Below are 16,663 nucleotides of genomic sequence, written 5' to 3'. Positions count from 1 at the left end.
TCAGCGTTATTTGAATCTGTTGTGAAGGACATGCAGAAAGTGAATCATGCTGTGCTAGGTGCCTGCAGGCAAATGTGCATTTACAAGCCTGGCAATATCCCCACACTTATCTCAATGGCAGTATTATAGTCAACTTGAATCTCAGGTTTACAGGACAGCTTACTCTTTTAGCTGTACTTCATCAACTCATTGGGAAGGAAAACCCAATGTCAGACAGGGGAGTGGGCCTGGTCTGTGCAGCCACAGGAGGGGAGCTGAGTGCTGAGCTAATCGTGTGTGCTCTGCTTGTCACTTCCACTTGTTGCAGCTTTTTTCTGCCTTTAGCAAAATAGCCGAAGGCTGTGAAAGTGAATCTAAAGCTAAGTTGCTGCATATCTTCGGTACATATGCTTACTGCATATGTTGTGAGTTGTGAGACAAAACAGAACTACTGCATGACAAAGACATCAAGCTGCCAGAGTTTGCAAAATCCACACTAAAAGTCCTGGTGTAGTGTGTTTTCAGAGGAATGATGAGCTATTTCTAGCAGAGAACTGTCATTTGATTTCTATGCAGTAACATATGGCAATGTTTCACTGTAAAAGCTAAGAGATTTGCAGTGGGATAGGTATGGTGTGCACCCCTCTGTCACAAAGGTGCTGTTCCGAGGAGCCATCTCAAACCCAAGCATGTGATTCTGGACCATTTGAGGAGGCTTCATGCTGGTTGCTGGTGGCCTGGGAAGGGAGGAAGAGCTGTATTCGTATGTGCATGAGCACCTCACTGGCTCCCTGCTGGCTGAGCACAGGCAGCGCTGGGCATTTAAATCCATCAGCTTCTGCCTTCCTTCTGGTGGCTGTTTTCAGAGAGGCAAACTTGTGTTGTTTAATTTATGAAACAAGGAAAGCCTTATTAGCCATTATTCCTGTTTTTTAATCTCATAGACAAAAAAGAAGGCCTGTCTTTTTTATTCAGTGCAGCAGCATGCTGGAGAAACGGAACAGATGGCAAGCAGAAATCTTTGTGATTCTGCACTGACATCATTTTCTTTCACTTGCCAGTGTGTTTGTTACTGGTTGACCACACTGGTCAGGTGGGCTTTGGTGGCACTGGGATACATGGTCACTCCCCCAGTGTGAATGTCTTTGTGTTCTTGGCTGGTACGAATGAACGTTTTTGTTTCTGGATATCTCATGTTATCTCTTAATCGTGCTTATTATGATTCTCAACTAATAAGCTCCTGTGTAAAGCTACTGGAAATCTAGCAGGAAGGAGCAAGGAATAACAGTGGGGCTTCCTACTGGGATTCAGCCTCTGCCTAACTGGCAAGGACTTGCTGCCCCATGGCTTTTGCTTGCTTCCAGCTTGTTACCTGAGGCAACACGCATGGTCTTTTTCTTGCTATGGGCTTTGGGATGCTGGAATGCATCCTGGGGCTGATTGCGAGGTTGATAAATAAACATTGTCAGTAAAACAGAAGTAGATACTATTGGATTAACCCAAAATGGTGTTCCTGTTCCTTACTAGAAGAAAATTTTGCAATGAATTAGGAGTTGGTCAGCTTTAGGAGCACAGTCCATGTAGCTTTCAGGGCTGTCTAGTTTAGGCCAAGGGAAGGCATTTGATGTTGCCTGCCTTCCCATGGAAGAAATAGTCTCTGAGTCCTTTAAAGGCAGTAAATTATTTTCTTGGAAACTTCTGACTCCACTTTGCCTACACGTGAGCGTTACTTGTAGGGCAGTATGAATGCCCTAATTATAAAACAAAAAGCAAGCGACTTTTTAAAAATTCTGCTTACTGATTTGCCTGGAAACTGCCTGCAGCTGACAGCTTAGGATTTGAAAACAGAAAGAAAAGAAATTCAGCTATCACCATTTGACAAAAGCTGGAGTCTGCCTGATAGGCAGTTTTGTAAGGAAGCAGATAATCATACATGATACAAGGAAAGTAGGAAATGAGAGGCCAACTTGACTGAGAAGAAAATAAGCAGTTTCTTCTGACTGCGGGGAATCCTTCAGCATTTATTATGCTTGTGCTGTATGAAACCTTTTGCTATTATCTCTGTTGCATTTCATCTGTGATTTATCATCTTGGAGCAAATTCTTTTTGTAAAACTCATGAAAATTCGTGTTCTTTCTAAACAAGAAGTCTGTGCAAAAGACACCATAGTCCATTTTACATCGTAATGATTCACAAAACCAGAAGAGGAGCCAGCAAGGGCCTAATGGAGCTACCAATATAACGGTTTGTAATACTTACTAAATTGTACTTGTCTTATTCGTAAACAAGATGTCACTGAAGTGTGATTAAGTTCTTTTACTAAGTGTCACCAAGTTCTTTACTATGAGAGTGGTGAGGTGCTGGAACAGGCTGCCCAGAGAGGTTGTGGATGCTCCATTGCTGGAGGTGTTCAAGGCCAGAATGGATGGGGCCTGGGCAGTCTGGTCTAGTATTAAATGGGGAGGTTGGTGGCCCTGCATGTGGCAGGGGGTTGGAGATTCATGATCCTTGAGGTCCCTTCCAACCCGGGCTGTTCTGTGATTCTGTGAAGTGACAGTACAAAAGTAACTGTGAATTCAGTGATGCCGTGTGTTTTAGGAGGCTATGAAAGATGCTCCTACCTACTGATGTTTGGGCATTATAAGCCTGTAGAGCAAAATACAATTACTGGTAAAATGTAGAGGTGTAATCCCTACATCTCAACACTATGGTGACGTCACTTGAATATGTTCAAAAGTCATAATAATTATATGTCAACAAAAATAAGGTGATCTATCTGGAAGCGAAGGATGCAGATGTCCTGTGAGGCACAATAGAGCATGGATATACGTGGTGGCCACATCTGAATCCTATTTAAAGAAGCTACAAGGACTCTTGAAAGAGTGAAAAAAATTATTCATAGCATCGAGATTCATGATCCTTGAGGTCCCTTCCAACCCTGGCTGTTCTGTGATTCTGTGAAGTGACAGTATAGAATCTGATCACCTCCCTCGCCCTGCTGGCCACGCTTCTTTTGATGCAGCTCAGGATATGGTAGGCTTTCTGGGCTGTGAGGGCACATTGCTGGCTCGTGTCCTGCTTGCCATCTGCCATTACCCCCAGGTCTTTTTCAGCAGGCTGTGTTCAATTATTTCATCTCCAGCTTGTATTGTATTGGTATTCCTTCAACCCAAATGCAGGATCTTGCATTTGGATTTGTTGAACCTCATGAGGTTCACCTGGGCCCACTGCTCAAACCTCTCTAGATCCCTCTGGATGGCATCCTGTCTGTGGGAATTAACATAGGAATAGAGGAAGAAGAAATGGATCTGAAAGGTGCTGGATGAGCAGCAAGCACACATGCAAGTTTGCTCTGGGAAAAGCTCAGTGGGCACATCCCAGCACAGGTGCCAGACCATTCAGAGCACAAGGGGGCTTTCATCTTCCTGTGCTGGGCTTACTTGCTTCTTTTATGATAACAAAGTTTAGAAAAAGCCTTTGGAAAGCTGTACTGGAAAAGTTCAGTTTTTCCATTCTCATTGCCTGCTCAGTAGAAAAGTTAAATAAATGATCAGCCTTATAATACAGAGTAAAGACAGGTGGGTGGGCTGGATAACTCTACGTATTGCAGCTGGTGCTGGTTGTTTTGACAAAACCTGTTGCAGTTTCTATAAAATTATGTTTTTAAGTTCTCTGGTTACTGGCTGTGGATGTTCTTAGAGTGTTTGCCTCAAAAATATTTTTGATGTTGCCCATTAGAATCTCTTGGAAGGAAAGCAATTAGCCATCTGCTTACTTGCCTTATTATGCCATTGATTTCATTGGTTAAAAAGTATACTGAGATCAGACTGTCCATTCCAACCAGTTTTTCATCAACTAATCAAAAGAAAACTGTTCTCCCTTTGGAAAAGTACACGTTCACAGTTGGCTGTGCAAAACTCTATTTCTGAAATGCTTGGGCAAGTTCTATGGCAGATCTTTAACAAGAAATGACGGAACAGAGGTATGGATGTTTATTATAAAGGCATTTTTTTAATGGTCTGTTGTGTTTCAATAATTATCTAGACAAATGTTGCTGCAGGTAAAAAGGAGAAATTTTTTTAGTAGTGTAGCATGCAGCTACTTGCCCCTGGAATTATGCTGGGGCCAAGGCAGACGTGGACATAAGGCTAAGTACCTACTCTGTAGGCAGGAACTGGTTGTGCCTGCAGTGGAGATGAGATGAAAACTTGCTGGAGAGATGGTGAAGAGGCAACAGCGATGCTGTTGAGCTGTCAGCTTTCCTTTCTTCCTCAGCAGCTGCTTCTCTTTCATGGTCTGCTTGGCAGAGCTGATTGGCAGTGCATTATCTGCAAGCAAACTTAATGAAAATCAGGCATGAGCCATCCCTGGGAACTCCTCTGCTGCTGGTGGTTCTCATTCACCTTCTTACCTCTGCCAGATACTAATTTTAAGCCTGGCATCAATCTGATTTCCCAAGTACTTTACTTTTGCTCAGCCAAGCTTCAGATGCCTTAAGGCATAGTTAAAATAAAGAAAAGTCTGAGAAAACAATATTCATACATTTTGCAAAGTGCCTCTTTTAGATAAATTAAGATAACCCCTGCTTTTTATGGTTTAGGGCACGGGTACAGCTAGTTATATTCCAAGCAGAGGAGTCCATTCTAAATGGAAGTGTTGACAAGCAGTTCTGTTTTCTGGATGTCTTTTTTTTTTCCTATGTGCTGCAAGCTGCCCAATGCTTTCAATCTGAGAAGTGCTTTAAGAAGAAAACAGGAGTTGGCTAAAACTGTGATAAAGCTGCAATCATATTAATCTGACTTTGCATCCTGTTATTTCTCTTCTGTTATCTCTGCAATATAAACAAGATTCTTCCTGACTGGCAATTTGAAGAATTACTGTTTCCCCTAGAGATGAATAGAAGCATGTTTTTGAGAGATATGAAAGCAGCTGTATGCATTAAGATGTGCACTTTCTTGAACCTTTGTAGGAGAAGATTCAGCTAGTCCATTTTCTTATCTAATAAGATATATTATAAGTGTATTTTTTAAAACAAAGTCTCTCTTGTTATCATTAAAGTCAAATACTGCAGCGTTTTTTGGGTTGGGGTTTCTATCAAGAAAGCACAGCACAAGAACTAAGATGCATTCAGTGGGCGAAATGAAAAGTCCCGTCTGTGCTGACAGACCGCTCTTTTCACTGTGTGCTGTTAGAGAGCAGATGGCGCAGCTCTCAGAGTAGATTTGCTTTTGTTTTTGATAAAACACAAGCACATTCTCCATGCTACAATTGCTTTCTCTTCAAATCTTAGCCTCTTGGGTTTGCAATCTTAGTTCTAGGTGTTATATCCTTCCTTCTGTTCCAAAGAGGAGGTAGGTTGGGAATGATAGCACTTTTTGGACAGCTAGACTCGACTGAAACTGGATGAAGATGGAAGATTTCTGATAACTTGGATGCAAAAAGACTTCTAGGTCTCCTTCCTCAGTAGGAAGGGAAAGGGAAGAAGGTTTGTGAAAATAGTAAAAGGAAATACTGTGTTTCCCTTGGTTTTCAGCCTTTCTGAAATGTCTGGGGATAGTTGACTCTCACATTGTAGCTTGTTATTCTGTAATTAGTTGATTGCTTGGTTTGCTTCTCTTAAAAAAATCAGACTGAAGTGGACGTTGGCTGTGTTTATTGCAGATCTAAAACAAAATGCAAAACAAAAACGTGCACAAAAACCAACACCAAATAAACAACCAGAAACCATACCAGTTAACATCGAATATGTCAGTAGGTTTCAGTAGTATGCCTGTTGGCGAGCTTGCTGCAAGATGCCTTTTAGTTACTGTGTTTTAGTGTGGCGTATTTAAGATAAAGGCAAAAAGCTGATGCTTAGTGGCATATTGCATTACAGTGTTTTTTTTTAATTTCATTTTCCTACTGTTACCTTAGAGAGGAGGAAGTGAGGATACTGGGGACTGTAGCATTGTATTTTTTTTTGTAAAGGCCACTCATGAGTTTGTCTTGAGGCACTATTGACATTGTGCTGACACTAGAAAGACAGACGAGCTTTGCTGAGGTGCTGCTGGGACCACAAGGGCACAGCAAGCCCTGCGCTGGAAAGTACAGCTGAGTGGGCAGCTGTGGGATAGCGCACTGTCTTTGCTGTTGAAATAACAAAACTGCTGTATCATCTGAGGCTTCTGTAAGCCACGTCAAAATGGTTTCAAATATGGCCAGCTGCATTTTGATTCAGATTATTTTTATAATCTTTTGGAATGGCAAGCCAAAATGAAATAAAGCCATTGGTGCTCTCTGTGTTCTTAGAGTCTGCTGGTGATTTGGGTTTTTTTTTTTTTTTTTTTTTTTTTTTTTTAGAATTTCAAGGTAACTTTTTCATAAGGAAAAAAAAATATATATATATATATAAATATATATATATATATATATATATATATATGTAAAATTCATACCTTCCCTACCTACTTTGTAATTTTCCACAGAGCAGGAGTTACGATTTGTATTTGCGTACATGGTGCAGAGGAAGATGAGAGGCTTTCCTGCTGCCTCCTGCAGCGATGATGGTGCTGGCTTTCATATCAAACTCATCACACATAAATTTGAGCTTCAGTTTGCAGCAAGCAGTCAGACAACACCCTAAAAGATTGCTTGCCAGAACAGATACTGCCAGAAAATGTTATGTAGCTAGGCAGTGTGTTTTTGTTTTCTTTAGAGTTTATTTATTTATTTTAAAACAGGAAGGTGATATTGCTATTCTGGTCTTTCCCTGCCCTGCGCAAGCCTTCCTTTCCAGCTATGGTGGTGGCTGTTTTCATTTCTGTGCCAGTGGCAGCTGTTCCAGACTGTTTGAGAAGGGGATGGTGGTTTTGCTGTAGGGGGCAAACTCATGGCTTAATGGCTTCACTGAAACATGAGGTACAAACCTGGAGATGCACAGAGAAGGATTGCTCAGCCCCTCACCCTGCCAAGTTATTCTTGCATAGAAAGAGCTTGTTGGGAACTCAGTTACACTCTACTGCACTGTGACTTTTTAAAAAATATCCATTAGAACAAACAAGTAACATTTACAGTTGTAAGGGAAGCTGTTAAGATTACACATGGCAGTTCTCTGTGTTTCAGGATCTTCTGTGAAAAACAGATCACATTTTGAATGTTGTTTCCTTATGTATGTTTGTGTGTGTATGTGTAATTGCCTGCTGTAGGTGGAGTCTAGTAGGTGTGTACACATGTGCTCTGTTACAGGGAAAGCCTTTTGCTCAGGTGAGGGCGTGAGCAAGTCACAGTATGTGTTGTCAGCTTTTTGTCTCTCTGGGACTGCTGCTGCTTGTGTGCTTAATAATGCTGGCATGCTTAGGCATTTTGCTGTTGTGTAGGTTTCTGACTGCCTCTGGTGCCTGAAGTTTATAATTTACAAGTTTCTTAGTGTTGGATGTTCCTAAAGTGATTTATTTTTATCATTAAATCCTAAGCAGTGCTTGTTCCAGGCAGAAACCCAGGGCGGAGTCAGTGCCTTTGAATCACACAGTGTGTGATAGATTTGTTTCTTGCAGATAAATTCTGTATTCATCCTAATAGGAGATACTCCTGTTCAAATAGTAGAGCCTGGGATTCTTTACAAACCAATATATCCCATAAGGATTACAGGCAGGTGGGTCCTGCATTTGCAGCTTGCCTTCCGTGCTTTTTCACAGAGCTTTGGCTTGCAGAGCTTGCTTTGGCCTTCAGGGTGCTGTGCTGTGTTACATCTGAACCTGTTCTGGGAAACAACTTGTCCTGGTCACCTCTCCCAGTGCACCAGCAGCTGTTGGAGAGGGAATGCTTTTTGCCTGGCAAGCTTTGGCAAGCTGCCTTGTTAGCATTGCTTTTTAATGCCCTGAATGCCAAAGCTTAGACTGTGGTTAGTGGTGTGTAATGAAGCAAAGAGTGCCATCAGGCTGCACTGGCTCTTGTTTTATTTGATACAACTGAGTATGTTCTGTTTGTGATTCAGCAGTGAGACTGCAGTGAAGTGATGCATGTAGTTTTGGGTCTTGTTACAAGCTGAGTGTTGCAGAGCTCCTGTGCCTTCAGGAGAGAGTTGCACGAAGCACTTCAGAAACACTATTTTTTCCCCTTTCTTTCCTTCCCTTTTTTTTCCTGAGTTATTTAAACTGTGCTGCACAAAAAGTTTAATTATAGGTCACTTATACCTTTGACAGCATTCATGCTTTCTGGAAAGATGGTTCTGCCTTTTAGATAAGAGTTGGTAAGGAAAGGGCTTTTTCAGAAGCACATCTTGCCTGTCATATGGTACAGAAATAGATCCGCATAGCTGGTGCTGCCTGTGATGAGCTAACTTGTATTCTCACCTTGCTAGAATGATTTTCCCATGTCTGTGCTGCAGGTGCAGCTCTGGAGGCACGCTGGGACCTGGGCACGGCGGGAAGGAGCCTGCTACAGCATGCTGGTGCCCTCTGACGGTAAGGCTATCTACTGTCAGCCAGTTTCTCTGAGCAGGAGGCACAACACTGTCAGCTGAGAGCAGGCAGGCCAGTGCCTAACTCAGCTGGGTGATGCAGCTTCTGCTGCGAGACCAAGTTCATTGTGTGTCACATGCATAGAATAAAGCATAAAATACCCTGAGCTGGAAGAGATCCAAAGTGATCATGGAGTCCAATTCTGGCTCCACACAGGACTACCCAAAAGTCAAACCCTTTGACTGGAGCATTGTCCAAATGCTTCTTGAACTCTGGCAACCTGGCACCATGACCACTGCCCTGGGCAGCCCTAACTGTCCCCTGACATAGTTACAGGCTGTTTCCTCTGGCTCTGTTGCTGTCACCAGAGAACAGAGCTCAGCACTGCCCCTCTTCTTCCTGAGCTTTAGGTTGCCATGAAGCAGCATGTCCCAGAAGATAAAGCACTGTATTCATTAAGGATATGTACCATGTGGTGTTCTTTATTTATACCATGCTTTAAAAATAGCTTTAACTTAAACTGCAACTTACAATACAGCTTTTTCTCTCATTTCTTTTTTTTTCTTTGTTTCCCAGAAGTAACTATTAATTACAGGCATGGTCTTCCCATGATAACTCTGACATTGCCTACAAGAAGAGAACGCTGCCAGTTTGCAGTTAAACCAGCGGTAGCCACAGTGGGGGCATTTCTGCAGGATGTACAGAGAGAAGATAAAGGAATTGTGAAAGCAGAAGTCTTTGCAATAGGTATCTTACGTTTGTCTGTCTTCAGAATGAATGAATTCCTGTTCAAATCATCTGTACTTCCCCTCTGAAGCATGACTGAAAACCTGCATCAGATTTTGCTTTGTTACTGTTGAGATTAATGCTCCTGATGTTTTTTGGGTTTCACATTCAGTATCTGAGTCCTCTTGAGCTGATGTAAAATGCAGAGTTGGGCATACTACTGTAACCTTACCAGTAGACTCCTCTCTGTTATCTCTTTCAAATAGCTTCTATTCATCATGCTGTTTTTGAATAAATGTCTCTTCTGGTTTTCTTCATCTTTTTCCATCCTTGTCCTATGTGATCATTCTGAAAGGCAACCAGTCTGGTTCTTCCAGATGTCTGCCAGTTATTCTGTCTTTTCTGAAGCTGGAAGAATGCTTGCCTTAATGCAAATATGAATTCTTGTGGAAAACATATTGGGAGCTAAGCAAACAGAAAAAGCATGCAGTGATAAAGGGCAGCTTTCTGAAATCCTGGAGAGATATAATCGGTGTGGATCACAGTGCATGAGCTTCCTGTATGCAGGAAGTTGTGCGAGTTGATTTTTCTGGCAGGATGGTCTTGTGCTGTTCTTTTTGAATACTGTGTCTACTGGGCAGCAAAGGTAGAAACGTCTCTAGAAAAGATAATTCTGTAGGATTCTTCCATATTTTCAGACAGCACTGTGGCAAATCATCATTGCCAGTAACTTCCCCTTAACAATGGAAGTTCACAGTAAAAATGGTTCTTCCATGGGATAGATAAGGCAGGGCTAACCAAGAATGTTCTCCTACAGTATCTCTCAGTACTGCTATTTCTGCAAAAGAGCACCCATGAATTAAGTATTTGTGATTCACTGCTGAGCCCCATTCTTCCGTGTTAGGTCTGCAAAAGCTTTATGTTAACTACACAATTCTGCTTCAGGGCAAACTTCAGACTTTTGTGAAACACAAGCTGATTTCTGCAAGAAACCTAAAAGTCTAGCATTTTTGGTATAGATGAACACCGGATTCCAAACTGTAAAGAAATTTGGGCTCTTTTCACCTAGTGTCATCTCTTTAAAATCCAACTTTGGAATACAAATGCTGGCTGTTTTGATTAAAAATATCTTGATTCTCTACTCTGTATTCTCAGGTGCCAGGCAATTGTAAGGGTAGAGAACAGCTTAGATGATTAATTCATTAGGAAACTGATACTGTAAAGAGAAACTATTGGTCAAGTATTGTGAGTTGAATTTAAGAATGTATTATTAATGAGAAATTACGAAGGTTTGATTTAATGGAGATACTTTTCAGTGTCATTTAGCCATTAAATGAAACTCAGCCTTAATTGAAAATGTTAGTTCTCTATCTGATGACTCACTTTCATTTTCAGTAGAGTTAGTCTTGCAAAATGCCTATAGACAAAAAGTGGCCCTTTGTTCACCTTTAAATACCTGTGCTTAAGCGTAGGAGGAAAAGTGAACTTTTCTGAAAGTCTGCATGGAATTTTCCAAAACGAAACAAACTCTTCTCCTCAAACTTTCCAACTTTTCAGCTAATGAAAGGTTTGGACAGGTTAGTAAATCCGCAATGTATCAGATCCAGAACAAAGAACCTGTGTGGCACTTCTTTTTGGAACATTTTCTGCTTAAATGTCATTTTATAAATGTCACCTTAATTTACATACAAATGACGTTTGATGTTCTATTACAACACTTTATGAAAAGAGAAGAAGGAAGAAACATTTGGATGGCACATTAACATTTCAAATTCTGAACTGAAATCCTTCCAGTTCTACTTACCCACGTGAGGTGAGTAGTCTGATCATTGTGCTCAAGAATAAAGCTTCTGTTTTCTGCTACTGCACATCCCTTTGCAGAGGCTGGCAAGGACACCCTCTGTGGGTACAGGGAATGAAGCCCAGATCAAACAGCTAATGTGGAGTGGCTTGTTGCTGGCTCTTGGACCCTTCATGTCCCAGCAGTGTTTCCTCTTAGCAGGCAGGAAAGAACCTCTTGCAAAAGAAAATAGTAGGGAATGTAGGGAAGAAGTATAAAAGCAGGAAGAAAACTTCTACAATAGCTTTCCTGATAGCAGATTTCAGTTTTTCCCTTGTCTGCAGTATGTAGTCATTGCAAATAGGTGTGAACAGTATATTTTCCTTGGCTTGTACTCTGTGGTGTTGGTGGAGTAGAGTTCCTGCAAGTCTTTTTCATAGGAGAGAAGTAGGAAAGGGTCCTCTAGAGTGTTTTATACTAATGCCTCTGTGGCTCCTGGTCTGCCTTGTACTGGACTGTTTGTCTAGCTATCTTAACTCAGTCAGAACTGGCATTAAAACAGAATGATTGCAAGTATTGTTCATACTTACTATAATAAAAATATGAAAAATGTTACTGACAAGACTTGTTCCTGTTGATTATAACAGCTTGTTTAAGGAAATACATAAATCTTTAATTGAATGTAACGTCTCTCTGAAGGTGTTTTAATTTCCAGAAAGTCTTTGTTGTAGGTTTAAATGCAGATGCAAACTGGTGTGTAGGTGGCAAAACCAAAATTCAAGTCTTTCCATCACAATTTATGGATTTTTTCCTCTACCCTACAGTTTCAATTGGTCAATTCTAGTCATAATCATAGCCTGCTTGTAGTAAAGACTATATTATTACACTTCTAACCAATTTTGTATTCACAGTCCTGATTTTTACATCTGCTGAAACTCTTAGAAATAAGCCCCAAGCCTGGTTTTCTGAAGCTTACTCAAAAATGCACATTCCTTTTGATTCATGGGAGCATTCTCTCGAGCAGGGATTTAAAAGTCCCTTATGAGAAACGCTTGCAGGCTCTTTCTTTATGATCAACTTTATAAACTTTAATTATTGTCAGAGTGAGAGATGCTTGGGGGAATAAAATATTTTCACATTCATGTGCATGTTCCAAGGCCATAATTGTGATGTGTGAATTTTCAAGATTTTCAGTCATATTGTCCTTTATCCAAGTAATGCAAATGCAGATGCTAATACAGAAGAGCATGGTGAAATTAAGTTTGAGAAATGTATGCAACACAGAGGAGCAGTCTGCTAAGCTTGTATGGAGCCAGATTCTGTGTGGCTAAGCTCTTTTAATGCTATTTCTGCCTTGAAATGCAAATCTGTCCAAACCAGGCCAATTTCCAATTTAAGCCAATCATTGGAGAAAAGCACTGGAGACAACATAGTGAAATAGTAGTAAGAATAATAGTAAATCCTAATGAAGCTGAGAGGATTGCCCACATGATGCTGGTAGAGAAAGCATTCAAGTCTATGCACTGAGTTCCTCTTTAATGTTTAGCATCAGTTACAGGATTTACTAAAAGTACCCTTCCAAAGTTCCCTTCCAAACATTAATAAAGATTCACTAACGTTTAAGATTCTTTATGATTAGAATGATCTGTCTAGATCTTAAATCTTATTCTGCAGATGGTAGCAAGGTCTCTGATGCAACCTTGATGGAGGTCTTACTGATGAATGATTTTAAGCTTGTTATCAACAACACAACGTACAGTGTGTCAACTCCTGTAAAAGGTAAGAGCCATGTTTTAATAGCACTGACTGTCTGGCTTAATCTAGTGGAAGGCATGTCTCAGACAATTGGAACCTCTCTGGAGAAAAAAAATTCTCTTTGGTTTTGTACCATTGGATGGTCTTGCTTTCATGGGTGTAGGTCTGGGGAGAAAACAGTGAAGGGTAGATTCTTGAAATATTTTGAAATGATAAACACTTTCTCTTCAGATAAGCTGAGTAGTGAGCATGCTACTGAAATGGAAGATATCAGATCCTTGGTTCACAGACTGTTTGTGGCTCTGCATTCAGAAGATCACCAGATCAAGAAAGAGAGAGAATTGCTACAGAAACTGGACCACCTGAAAGAACAGCTGATGCCTCTTGAACAGGTTGGAAGGGAGGGAGGTGGCTTTGTTGTTGTTCTGTTTTTAAGTGCAAAAGCATTTCCTCATAACAGGAGTAAGTCTTGTGATAGAAAATGATCAGATGGATGCATAGAGTATCTACTTTGTCATGCAAACAAAGTCAATTCAAATGCAGTTCAAATAACTTCCAGTTCAGTTCTTTTTCTCTCCTGCAGTGCATGTTAGCTGGTTAAAAGCTGCAACATCTGGAGAAGACTGTCAGGAACAAGCCTTAGCATGGCTGGTATTGGGATTGAACACCCACTTAATCACCTGTTGCTGTATGAGTTCCGAATACCTATTAAAGGAAAAAAAAAAACAAAAAACCAACATTGAGCTTAAAAATTATCTGTGGCAGTTTCCTGTGTCCCAAGACAAAAGGCAGATTGTATGGACTAATGGTTGCTGTAATCTAAGAAATGAAGTTATACATGTTGATCTGGGGCAGGTTAAGGTAACTCAGCTTGAAGGAAGGAAACAGGAGTCTGATAGGATGAGCAAACTCTTCCTTGACTTCGGACCTGCTACGTGTGAGGACCAGCCTCAGTGTTAACAAGACCTGCCTTTAATGATGAATACAAATCCAGCAGATGTAAATCTCAAGCAGTGGGAAAGGAAAATTAACATTGGTGCTCAGTAGCCAGGAGATCTGTTTGCCCTTGGATTTCAGTCCTTTTCTTTCTTCACAGGGTAAGTGTGTAAGAGGAAAGCATTGAGAAAGGATCCAGCCCAGCAGGAGTAAATGCAGTGCAACTGATGAGCTCCTCAACTAATGTTTGTTTGAACAAGTTCCTGTGTTTATTTCTTCACCCTAGATGAAAGCCAGAATTATGGACAGTGCTGATGCAAAGACCTCCAGGCTTCTATGGGTTGGTTTAGCTTTGATGTCAATGCAAGGTGGAGCGTTGGCATGGCTCACGTGGTGGGTCTATTCGTGGGACATCATGGAGCCGGTCACATACTTCATCACCTATGGGAGTGCCATGGCTTTCTATGCCTACTTTGTCCTTACTAAACAGGTGATTCACCCTCCTGTCTGGAGTATTGAAATGAAGGAGTAGAAAAACTGAAAATCCTAGTGCTTGAACTCTGATTAAAATGTAATTTATTAAGTAGCCTTGCCATCAGATTGGGGGAGATGAGATTGATTTCTGACAGGATTGGATAAAAATGCCTTATGTTATCAGGCGAGGTACTGTTACACCTGCACTATCAACCAGCTTCTGAGCAGAACTACTACCTGTAAAACTCCATCAGCCAAGATATGAGAAGTGATGAATGAAATATGTCATTTTATTTTAATTTTTGTAGGTCATCTTGAATAGTAAATTGCACCTGGCTCATTGCTGTAAAGGGAGAGCAACTAGTAGTTCTATACCAATTAATGAACACTGCTTTACAAGTGTCCAGGAAGCAAATCACTGAACAATAACATAAATAAATACACCCAGATGTTAACTGAGCTGCACAATGCAGACTAGTCCTGAAATCCTGTAAGATTTTGAAGAATGCTTCTTTTTCATTTTTTAGTTCTGTACTTTACTCTCAAAATAGACATCTTGATGTCAAACATTTGTAGTGGAAAAACTCTTTGTTTACTAAGCAGTTATGTGGAAGAGTAGCTACTGCTTCCTTCCATAATACTGGTGAATCCACAGACCTCGTGAGATATTAGGTTCCATTTGTGAAAAGGGGAGACATGTCTGTTTTTAGGAACAACTGGCTTTGAATGTTTTATTAGTTTTATTAGTTTTATTCCTTCTCACTGATTTTTAACAAGGGCAGAGGTATTCCTACTTCATGTATCCAGATACACGTAAATCTCTTTATACAGATTACTGCTTGTCTTTTTAGAACAGCGGTGTTGGCATGAATGCTTGAGACTTTCAAGTAACTCTTTAAAAAGCAGTAATTGAACTTTCTCTGACTCCTTGGAAAGTCATGTCCATTTACTCATGTGGCTTCAGTCATGAGGTTCAAGCTGTGTCTTTATTATAGAAAATTACTTAAGAGACTACAAAAATGATTTCAGGCATGTGTCTAAGAGGGCCCTTATGACAAATAAGAGCATACTTGTGTGTGTAGTCTCTTAACAGCATTTTGTATTTGTGTATTTGTGCTCATGTGTGTACATGCCTGTGGAACTAGATAAGTAATTGTGAAACAGGCTGAATTTCTCTGACTCCTTTTTCTCGCTAACCTCAAATATGTGCCTTTCTTTCTTCGCTAGGACTACATTTACCCTGCTGCCAAAGACAGGCAGCTCCTTCACTACTTCTACCGGAAATCCAAAGCCCAGCATTTTAATGTGGAACAATACAACAAGCTAAAAGACGAACTTGCAGAGGTATTTAAATACAATCCTGAAATGGGGTGGTCTTCTCTGGCTTTACTTTTTCAGTAAACTCTCAGCTATTGGAAAACTGACCTCAGGGTTTGTTACTTACATTCAGAATGGCATATTGCTTCTTAACCAGTTTGCACTTTTAAAATAAGCATATGGTGTTTGCCTTTGACATGTAAACTACTTCAGTAGTTCATCAGAGAAGGAGACTTTCACACGTTAAATTTCAAACACGTAAGTTAGGTTTTGAGCACTAGAGTGCCCTACCCCCTCTCCCCCCCATGTTTGAATATGTTACATTTCCAGCTATTTTAATAGAGAACTGCATTTAGCCAATGTATTGCAACCCATAAGTGTATTTGCCATCACTTGAGTCGGCACTGCACTGCACCCTCCCCGTGCCCTGGTTTCAGCCCAAACATTGCTGATGGCACACATGAGGTTCAGTTGGTGCTTAGCAATGGGTTCGAGCCTTGGGCTGCTCAGCGGGGCAGAGCCACAGCCATGGTAACGCATTAATGCACAAGGTGCAGCTGCAGGTTGGGCTGGGATGAGCTGGGCTGCGTGTGGCCTGTGGGCTGGACATGCATAGGCTAGAGTTTGTTGCTTTTTCAATAGCTTGTGAGAATGATTTTTTTTTAAGTGCAATTTCAAAAAAATAATACTTTGGATTGTGTGTTGGAGGGGGTGTGGGAAAGTGGTTTCTGTTTCTGCTCTCTGGAAACTGAATGGCCTGAGTAGGACTGTAAAGCTGAGCATCCTCCATTTGAGTAGTCTGCTTTCTTGTATGAGACCAGTGTCTTCTGAGAAAGGCAAAAATGAAGGGCTGCATAAGATGAACTCATTCTTTCTCCCACTGCAGGCAGAAGAATCTTTGAAGCGTTTGCGCCAGGCTCTGCACCTCAGACTTCCAATCCAGGAAATTACTAACAAGGACTGACTTTGTTTTGGTGTATGTTAGAATTGTCCTTTCAGAGTTGATAGGAACATTTAATTACTATACAGAAACTTGCTATTTTTGACCACTATAATTTTGAAAGTTACAATAAATATTTATAAAAATGATTTGATTACTTGATGGCTTTGGGTTTGTTTTTTGCTTTAGATTTTGGTCTTATAAAGAAACTGCTGAAGCAAAGTTCTTCAGCTGTTTGTCAATTCATATTTGTAAAACGGAAGCATTCTGCTTCCAGGTAAAGTGATGTGCAGGAATGTTCTTTAAAGTGGGGGCTGT

At 40.8% G+C, this 16,663-nt stretch overlaps 1 protein-coding gene across 1 annotated transcript in view; it reads left to right on the top strand.

The window, feature by feature from the left end:
- The window catches only part of MCUB (mitochondrial calcium uniporter dominant negative subunit beta), a 28,743-nt gene extending 12,249 nt beyond the window's left edge, over window positions 1–16,494 (top strand). Inside the window, exons 2-8 of the mRNA XM_042872007.1 lie at window positions 8,345–8,420; window positions 8,994–9,164; window positions 12,598–12,702; window positions 12,910–13,070; window positions 13,901–14,104; window positions 15,316–15,432; window positions 16,292–16,494. Coding sequence (XP_042727941.1) covers window positions 8,345–8,420; window positions 8,994–9,164; window positions 12,598–12,702; window positions 12,910–13,070; window positions 13,901–14,104; window positions 15,316–15,432; window positions 16,292–16,369 — 912 coding nt within the window. The 3' untranslated portion in view covers window positions 16,370–16,494. The remainder of the gene's footprint in view (window positions 1–8,344; window positions 8,421–8,993; window positions 9,165–12,597; window positions 12,703–12,909; window positions 13,071–13,900; window positions 14,105–15,315; window positions 15,433–16,291) is intronic.
- Window positions 16,495–16,663: the final 169 nt, after the last annotated feature.

Source organism: Lagopus leucura, unplaced genomic scaffold (genome assembly GCF_019238085.1).
Source record: "Lagopus leucura isolate 7727_CA_CO unplaced genomic scaffold, USGS_WTPT01 Super-Scaffold_100004, whole genome shotgun sequence".
Taxonomy (NCBI): Eukaryota; Metazoa; Chordata; class Aves; order Galliformes; family Phasianidae; genus Lagopus; species Lagopus leucura.
The sequence above is the reverse complement of the archived record's forward strand: the minus strand, read 5'-3'. Positions and strand labels throughout refer to the sequence as shown.